Below are 9,717 nucleotides of genomic sequence, written 5' to 3' on the forward strand. Positions count from 1 at the left end.
TCAGTGTTTTATTTATAAATCAATCATCTACAGCACTTCTCCTCTTTCTTTTTCAAAAAGAAAGATTTTAACTTTAACATAGTAAAATTAGATATAACAATTATCAATCAAGAATTACAATTACAATATCTAGTCTATTTATAATATCTAGTCTATTTGTATTTGGCAAAATTAAAGAAGATATCCTATCTATCTTATATTGTGAGTCTAAGGTTTCATATCTAACTTATCTGTTATCATAACATAAGGAAATTATAAGTTATAGTAGTTTTCAACTACATCAAAGACTTCAGAAAGATATAATATTATCTGAGAAATGGGAGAGAGACACAAGCAACTTTTGGGAGTCTTGCAAGAGTAGACAGAGACAGCTGGCAGCCTGGACAGCCACCTAATGTTCTTTTGTAAAGTTGGGGCATCTGTCTTTAGCCCATAGGCCTAGAGTCTCTCAGTCATTTCTCTCTGTGTCCTGTAGAATGTCTGGCAGTTTCCTCTGTGAAGCAGGAACCTTAAGGACCATTTTGTAAAGCAAAGTTCAGTGGTCATCTTCCTATGGGTTCTGCATGTCCAGTCAATCAAGCAGTCCAGGCAAGAACAGTTTCTTGCCCAAATGGCTATTTTTGCCAAGGTGAAGATAAACTCCATATGGAGTGTCTTCAATGCCCATCCTCCTCTCTGAAGTAAATCGGTGATGCCAGGAGCAGACATGTCTCACTATCCAGAAAGTCTAAATTTTTAAAACATTTCAAATGCCATATTCTATAGGTCTTTGAATTATTTGAAGATTACCCACCTAATTGAATTATATCTATGTAGACCTAGAATACTTAACATGAGTATAATTTTGACTATCATAGAAGACTACTTGTTAATCTGTATTTCTTAATTATTCATTATAATCTAAATGAGATACATAAACATAATACTTCAAACAAGAGTAGAAATATATAAACAGTATAACAAAATCAACTCTAAATTTGTATCAATAAACTAAAATCTATAGCAACCTAAAACATTTTTAAACAAGTTGCTCTTTAAAAGTAGATGCAATAAGCTCCCCTTTCATCCTATTATATCTAAACTATCCCATTTTTTCTTTAGAAAAAGAGTACATTTATAATTAACCTGCATTAAACTGCTTTAAATAAAAATACTGGTTTTTCTCTGTCCCATAACAGAGGGCTCTTCTGATATGGAACAAAAGAATCTCAACTTCTATTTTTTTTAGTAATATACTTGTGTTTAGAGAAGGAGTATGCCAATTCCATCTCAAAGCCAGCTTGGTATATTGGGAATCTGGGCCTAGCTTCTCTTACATCTTCCTGCTGAAGGAGGGCACTTCATATTCTTATGAGGACATAAAGAAAATTTTAGGATTATGGAGTAGTCCATGAGGCTGTATTTTCTGAGCCAGTTGCCTTGAAACCATGTTGGATCATCTGGGCCATGGGGTCATCAGAGACCTTTCTGGGGGTCTTAGCTGGTCAAACCTGATGTATATTAATCTGGAACAAATCCATAGCCTCTCACTTTCTGTAGAAACAAAAGCAGAGCCTCCTTTCCAAAGCAACATATCCTTAGATTTAAATTTTGATGTCAACATATCTTTAAAATATACATATTAGTTTAACTCAACAGCTTTTACAATCAAATGTTTTTTGTAGTTAAAAATCCCAAAGACAACACAATCCAGATTCTCTGTGTAATATCCATCTTTACATGTCTTATTATTTATACTACTTTTACTGTCTCTTTAAAAACTTTATTTTTAAAAGTATCTATTTCTTTATATAACTGTATATATTGCTTTTTTCTCTCTCCCAAGCCTACATACATTTTTACACACATTGTAAAGAATTTAAAGTCTTGTTATATCTGAATCTGTCTTATTGTGTAACTACTGTTTTAAACTGCAGCATTACTAGGGCTAAAATAGTAGCTTTGGCTGGTGGGTCTGCCCACCTCAGCTTTTCAACATGGAGATGGTACATTTACCTCGAGCCTCAGAGGAACCATGCTCACCTCTGGAGGCAGTGGGTCCATGCCTCTATCAAAGCAGTGTGTAGCCCAGAAACCTTTTTTTCTTTTTTCTACTAACAAAGGCTAAATCCACCATGCAGCATAATATATAGCTCATAGATGCCTCATTACCACCATACTGCAGGTCAAGCATACACGCCAGGAACCCGTCATAGTAGCTTAAACCCTCAGGCTGCCGCTAACTTGAGAGAGACAACTAGGAAGCTGTTTTTAGTTCCGTTTTAGAATCTTGTTTTTCAGGTTTTAATTTGAAACTCTTGTCAACCTGTTGGGTGTCATTTGTAGCTGGAGTTTTCTCCAATCCTGCCCAGCCCCACGGACCTCACAATCACTTATAAAATAAACACACACATGCTTATATTATTTAAACTGTTTGGCCTAATGGCTCAGGCTTCTTTCTAGCTGTTTTTATATCTTAAATTAACCCATCTATTCCTTGCCATGTGGCTCATGGCTTACTGGTACTTTACATCCTGTTTCTCATGGCAGCAGCTGGCAGCAATTCTCTGACTCTGTCTTCCACTTCCCAGACTTCTCCTCTCTCTTTGTTCCACCTACTGGCCAAACAGCATTTTATTTATCAATCAATCATCCACAGCACCTGCTAATTGATGAAGTCCCAATTTTCCTTTTAAAATCAACTCAAAGATCTTTTCCATAATTTTTTAATTTTCTTATTCTGTTTATTTGGTAGAAATATCCATTCTAATATAATATCTTTGCTCTCCATTAAAATTTTTGTAGGACAATGCTTAGAAGGTAAAATAACCAAACTGTAATCAAGCTTTGGATGCAAATGATCCACATGCATCCTGTATTTTCTTTTCCACCAAAACCAGTTCACTCTCAGCTTCATCTGAAAAATTCTCTGGGACTGAGAGACCTGGAGCCTGGAGGAAGTGCCCGGCTCAGCTGGGATAGAGAGACTGTGGTCAGTGCTCAGAAGTGGAACCTTCTGACTGAAGACCATTCATGATGAGTGTTCAAACCCCACCCACACTGGAGGAGCTGGCCAGGCAGGCACTGCTGAGAAATGAGGCCTTGGCCATCTCTGCTCTGGAGAAACTGCCTGGATGCTGTTCCCAGCACTGTTCAAGGATGCCTTCAATGGCTAACACACTAGGATTGTGAAGGCAATGGTGGCAGCCTGGCCTTTCCCCTGCCTCCATGTGGGGATGTTGATGAAGACTCCCAACTTGAAAACCTTCCAGGCTGTGCTAGATGGAGTAGACATGCATCTGAAAAGAGAGTTTCACTACGGGAGTGAGAAACTTCAGGTGCTCGACCTGAGGAATGTTCACCATGAGTTCTTGAACATATGGACTGGAAGAGAGGATGGGGCCTGGTCAGCAGAGACTGTGGATGAGAGGCCTGTAGTGAAGGACCTTCCCAGATATGCACTGAGGCGGAGGCATGTGAAGGTGATAACTGACCTCTACCTCAGGTTCCATCTGAATGAAGAGCAAGCATGCTTCTTGCAGTGGGTCCAGCAGAGAAAAGACTTTCTAAAGCTGCACTATATGAACATTAAGATCTGGACTGTGCCTATGTGCACTGTCAAAGAGATCTTGAATGTTTTCCACCCAGGACACATTGAGGACCTGGAATTAAACCTGGCCTGGGATGTGTCCAAAATGGCACAATTTGCTTCCTGCCTTGGAAAGATGAGAAGTCTTCGTAAACTCTTCCTGAAAAACAAGGCCCCAAACACTTTCAGGCTTGTCTACAGGACATCAGACATTGAGAAGCATATCAGCAAGGTCTTTGCTCAGTTCTCTAAACTCCACTGTCTGCAGCATCTCTCCATTGATGACATCTGCTTTCTCAAAGACCACATAAACAAATACTCTGGTCCTTGACAACTTGCTTGGAGACTCTCTCCATCAAAAACTGCGAGATGTCAAGTTCGGACTTGAAATATTTCCCCTTGAGCCACAGCCTTCATCAGCTAAAACAGCTGGACTTGAGAGGATCTGAGTTTGTGACTTCATGTCTCAAGCCTCTTGGAGTGCTGCTAGAAAATGTAGCAGGTACTCTGGAGTCTCTGGACTTGCAGGGTTGTAATATGGATGACTCTCAGCTCACTGACCTCATCCCTGCCCTCAGCAAGTGTTCCCAGCTCACCGAGGTTAACTTTTCATACAATGACTTCTCCATGCCCGTCCTGAAGGACCTTTTGCATCACACAGCCAACTTGATCAAGATGAGTGTGGAGTACTACCCTGCCCCTCTGCAATGCTATAATGTTTCCGGTTACATCGAGGAAGACAGATATGCCCAACTTTGTCATGAGCTCATGGATATACTGAGAGCCATAAGGGAGCCCTGTAGCATCTTCTTCTCCACAAATGCCTGCCATGTATGTAATGAGAACTGTGACTCTGAAGAGTACTCTGAAAATGAATGCTGTGTCTTTCACCTGGAGCTTTGTTCTTGTTGGCAGTAAACAGGGAACATGACTTCTGGATGTGAGTGCTCTTCCTCTGGGGTCTTCCTCAGTCATCAGCCTCCCTGCTAGCTTCAGGGTCTGGAAAGACTTTCAACTGGCTTCAAGCATCTCCTGGAACTGTTTTTGAAGTCTTCTTTTGTGATCTCTTCATTAATTGTGTTTTTTAAAAGTCCCTAGGCCTACCCATTACATTCTCCATTTTCAGCATAAGGCTGCAATTAAATAATTCACTATCAAAAAAATTCTCTGGGATTAATTAAGTCTTTGTCACCTTCTAAGGTTTTAAACGAATTACTCAGTTCATCAATTTTTTACCCAAATAGCAGTCCATAGATAGGAATGGTTTCTGAATATCTTGAAATTCATTAAGACTCTGAAATAGATCACTATAATTTGCACTTTTTGGGGTCTAACTTTTGTAGACCTATTTTATATCATAAATAATTAATTGAATCTCCTCTTTGTATCTTTTCATGAGCAATTTGTATCCCCAACAGTGCATTTTTTTCTTTACTTCTTCAAACATTCTTTCTAAGGTGTCTGCATTTGAATCATCTAATAAAATGTAATGAAAAATTATAGATTTAGGAAATTGTTCATGCATTACTTCAAATGGCCCTTATACAAAATATTGGCACAGGGTTGGGATATTTAACATCCCTGTGGGAGAACCTACATTGATCTCTCTTGACTGGCTGGGAATTACTATAAGTAGGTACCATAAAGGCAAATTTTTCTCTGTCTTTTTCTTGTAAGGGTATTGAGAAGAAACAGTCTTAAATCAGTAAGTATAAAAGGCCATCCTTTAAGTAACAGAGTAGGCAAAGGAATTCTAGATTGTAGAGAGCCCATTGGCTGAATTACCTTGTTAATTGCTCTTAAATCTGTTACCATTCTCCACTTACCAGATTTCTTTTTAATAACAAATACAGGAAAATTCCAGGGGCTGGTTGATTCATCAATTTGTTGAGCATTTTTACCAGCTGTTCTGAGGCCTATAATTTCTTTGTTGCTAAAGGCCCTTGCTGATCCCATACAGGCATGTCTGTTAACCATATCAAAGGTAGCACTGTTGTGCCCTGTTCTTGTACAATTTGGATGGTCAGTGACTGTTCTTTATAATACCTTCTAATATTTTTCTCAGAAATATGTGTTAGTTTATGATTTGTTTCTGAGACTGGAGGAATGTTAATCTGGGTATTCCACTGTTGTAATAAATCATAGCCACATAGGTTCATAGCTATATACCTAAATATGGCTCTAATTTTCCTCTGTGTCCTTCAGGCCCTATCCATTTGACCCAGCTTGTACTCTGTTTCACTTAAGATAATGTTCCAATCCCTAATACCTGAACATTTACCTCCTGAAGAGGCTAATTTGGATATAAAAATTTTGGTACAATTATTGTTATGTCTGCACATGTATCTATGAGACATTCAAGGAGAATGTCATTTATTTGTATTTTTAATTTTGGTCTTTGTTTATTTATAGAAGTTTGCCACAAAATTCACATCATGGTTTCTCCCAAATTTTTGTTCTCTCTTTTATAGCTGTTCTAGTACCCCGAGAAGTATGTTTTTTTGCAATAGGCATTAGTTGTTTTTTTTTTTTAATTGCTTTGGGAAGTAGTTCCTTCTATGATGGCAGGAAAGGACTGAACTGAATTTGTCATGGAGGCCTCTGAGAGACCCCTGAGGGAATTTCCCAGTGGGAAAGGCAAAGGATTACCTTGTCTGTCTCTTGTTGATCTACAATTGTTAGTCCAATGTTTGCCTTTACCACACCTTCTGTATATTCCAGAAGGGAGGGATGTTCTGTTGCCATTGTTTCTTGAAAAACCATTGTTTCTAGGAATACCATACACAGTCTCTTTTTAGATGACCCTGTTTACCACAATTGAAACACCTGATATTACTATTTTTCTTCAAACCTCTAGAAATCACTTCTCCTATCCAAATATCATCATTGTCATGAGATTTAGTATTAATTGTATCTCAGATCCACTCCTCCAAAGATGCTGATCTTGCCTTTAATGTCTTAATTGCAGTTTTGCATTGTGCATTAACATTTTTAAAAGCCAGAGATTCAATTATTATCTGTTTAGCTTCTGAATTTGTATCATTCTATTTACTGCTGAAGACAGCCTTTGTACAAAATCAGTAAAGGTTTCTTTTGGACCCTGTATAGCTTTTTTAAATGACTCCATTTTCTTTTCTACTTCTTCAATTCTGTCCCAAGCATTCAAGGCTGACTTTCAGCATGCAATTAAGGTGTGATTATCATATGAAGATGTCTTTGTATATCAGCATAATTGCCTTCCCCAAGAAGCTCATTTTTGCAAATTTCTATACCTCTAACCCTATATTGTTGTTCAATTGTCTTAGCTTCATCTTTCCACCAGTTCCTCCATTGTAACTGTGGATGTATAGTTGAAACTTTTCCTGTGTCCTGGCTGGACTGTGGTTGGGACAAATCTCTCCTGCGTGCATCCCCCAAGTAAGCACACAGAGGCTTATATTAATTATAACTGCTTGGCCATTAGCTCAGGTTTGATACTGACTAGCTTTTACACTTAATTTAACCCATAATTCTTATTTATGTTTAGCTAAGTGATTTGGTACCTTTTCTTTGTTCTGCCTTGTCATCTTGCTTCCTCTGTGACTGGTTAGTGACTCCTGACTCTGCTCTTCCTCTTCCTAGAATTCTCCTCATCTGATTATCCCACCTACACTTTCTTCCTAACTACTGGCTAATCATTTTATTTATCAATCCATCAATCAAAGCAACACATATTCACAGCATACAGAATGATATCCCACAGTAGTGGCCCAGTTTCTGGAAAGGTATAATCAAATCTTTCCAGTCCTGAGTGATAATTCTATTTCACATTGACCACAAGTTTAATATCTACTTTACAAACAGAGAATGCATGCCATATAAGACTATAGCTTCTTTGAATAGCCTCAAATCTAACACTTTCACAGGAGCCCAACCTTATAATTCTTTCAACATTTGGCAGTTCCTGTAAGGTTACTATACAGATTAGGGTTGGCTGTTTGTAAGCATTAGGCCATTTATCTGTAAATGTATAATGTAATGTTGAGATTGGTTCACCTGTAAGTTCTTCTGTCTGGGTCTGATTTCTCTATGATTTTTTAACAAGTTTTTCTAAAACTTTTGTCTTGGCACTCATATTAACCAACTTTTTAAAATACTAAAACAAAAATTAACAAACAAATAATATTTATAATTGATATTATGTAAATCCCATCAACATTAATTATTCTTTCTTTTAATTGTTCCATTTTCAGACCACCTAATGTGTTATCAAACAGAGGCCAAATTCCTTCCATTGTAAAAATGTTTCCAATTTTTTTAATGTGCAAAAAAATCTCTTTTAACTATTTTCTCCCTTTAAGAAATCTTAATTTACTCACCAAATTTGCCAACAATGACAATTCAGATGTGAGGCTGACTGTTCTGCATAGAGTAGTAGAAACCTGAGTGGGTTTCAAGGCAGCTACCTAGTGTGGTAGCTGTCCAAGATGAGGATCCAGAAAGAGGACCCACAACCCACTGGGAGAGAAGAAGCCAAAGAGACTCCAGCCCATGTTGGTTGGAGACTTGGGCCACATGCAGCTTGGGCTTGAGCTAGGGCCAGGAAAGTCAGGAACAAGTGGCTTTTTCAGGAATTCATGACACAAATGTTGGGTCACCAGATGTAACATGAATTACTAGATGGTCTTATAATGAAAAAACAAAACTCAAAACCCAAAACCAAGTATTGGGGTGAAAGCTGAAATATCAGAGAGGCAGCACAAGCCAGCCCTAAGTTCTTACCTCTATGAAATCCTTAGTCTCAAGAGAGAGATTTTCTGTTTACTAATGCCTATGTATCTTTCTGTGCCCTGCCATCTTACTTCCATTCTAGTGATGGAATTAAAGGCATGCCATGATGCCTGGCTCTGTTTCCAGTGTGACCTTGAACTCACGGAGATCCTGATGAATCTCTGCCTCTAGAATGCTAAAATTAAAGAGGGGGGAGAGGGAGAGAGTAAAGGGGGAGGAGTTTTTTAAAGGGTCTTTATATAAGATGATGTCAGGGTGCGGGGTGAGTCCCCAAGTGGTGGTTCAGAGTACTAACAAGGGAGATCCATATGTCCACCTTAGAGCCCTCCTTGTTACTTAGCCTTTCTGTGTCTGTGGGTTGTATCATGATTATCCTTTACTTAATAGCTAATGTCCACTTATAGATGAGTGAATACCATTTTTTTTTGTCTTTCTGGGTCTGAATCTGGATTACCTCACTCAGGAGGATTTTTTTCTTTTTCTTTTTCTTTTCTTTGAGACAGAGTTTCTCTGTGTAGTTTTGGTTCCTGCTTGGATCTTGCTCTATAGACCAGGCTGGCTGCAAACTCATAGAGATCCACCTGCCTCTGCCTTTTGAGTGCTGGGATTAAAGGTGTGTGCCACTGCCACCTGGCTGAGGATTATTTTTTAGTTTCAACCATTTGCCTGTAAATTTTATGATATCATTTTTTCTAACAACTGAATAATACTCCATTGTATAAATGTACACATTTTTTAAATTCATTCTTCTGGGTATATGCCCCCAAAGGAGGAAATATTGAGATATAAGACTGTCACCAGGTTGGTCACCCTAGTGGAAGCCCATGAACTGTGGACTGGTGGTTATGAATCCCCCATGGGACTGGAATAGACACTCTGGATATGGAAGACAGTTGTTTGGTTTGAACTGTTGGGGGGGACCCAGGGAGGGGGGTCGGGATCTGTCCCTGGTCTATGAGCAGGCTTCTGGAGCCCAGTGCCTGTGGTGTGATACCTTGCACAGCCTTGGTGCATTGGGAAAGGGATTGGACCTGCCTAGGCTCAGTGTGCTGGGCTCTGCTGACTCCCCTTGGGAAACTTTGATTTTGGGGATGCGGGGATGCAGCGTGTCTTGGGAAAGAGAGCTCGGGGGTGGGAGGAGCGAGGAGGGGGTATCTGTGGATAGTATATGGAGTGAGTAGAAAATTTCCTAATAAAGAAAAATGAAAGAAAAAAAAAGACTGTCACCAGATACTCTAGCTGGCCTTATCTTGTAGTGAGCTACTGAACTATATTTGTGCCTCTCATGAAAATATTCCTAAGAATACTTGAAGTACTAAAACTATCTTGAATAAAATTGGTTTCTGGACCAGTTCTAAATTCCTGTACAATGTGATCTT

At 38.8% G+C, this 9,717-nt stretch overlaps 1 protein-coding gene across 1 annotated transcript; it reads left to right on the top strand.

Annotated features, from left to right (window-relative positions):
• The first annotated feature begins 3,176 nt into the window (after positions 1–3,176).
• Positions 3,177–9,454, top strand: LOC102907592 (preferentially expressed antigen in melanoma-like protein 7). Its single transcript, XM_076575600.1, has 2 exons — positions 3,177–3,757; positions 3,871–9,454. The coding sequence occupies exons 1-2, from the start codon at positions 3,177–3,179 to the stop codon at positions 4,484–4,486; spliced, it is 1,197 nt and encodes a 398-aa protein (XP_076431715.1). The 3' UTR covers positions 4,487–9,454.
• The last annotated feature ends 263 nt before the right edge of the window (positions 9,455–9,717 follow it).

The sequence above is a fragment of the Peromyscus maniculatus genome, chromosome 7 (assembly GCF_049852395.1).
Source record: "Peromyscus maniculatus bairdii isolate BWxNUB_F1_BW_parent chromosome 7, HU_Pman_BW_mat_3.1, whole genome shotgun sequence".
NCBI classification, from domain to species: domain Eukaryota; kingdom Metazoa; phylum Chordata; class Mammalia; order Rodentia; family Cricetidae; genus Peromyscus; species Peromyscus maniculatus.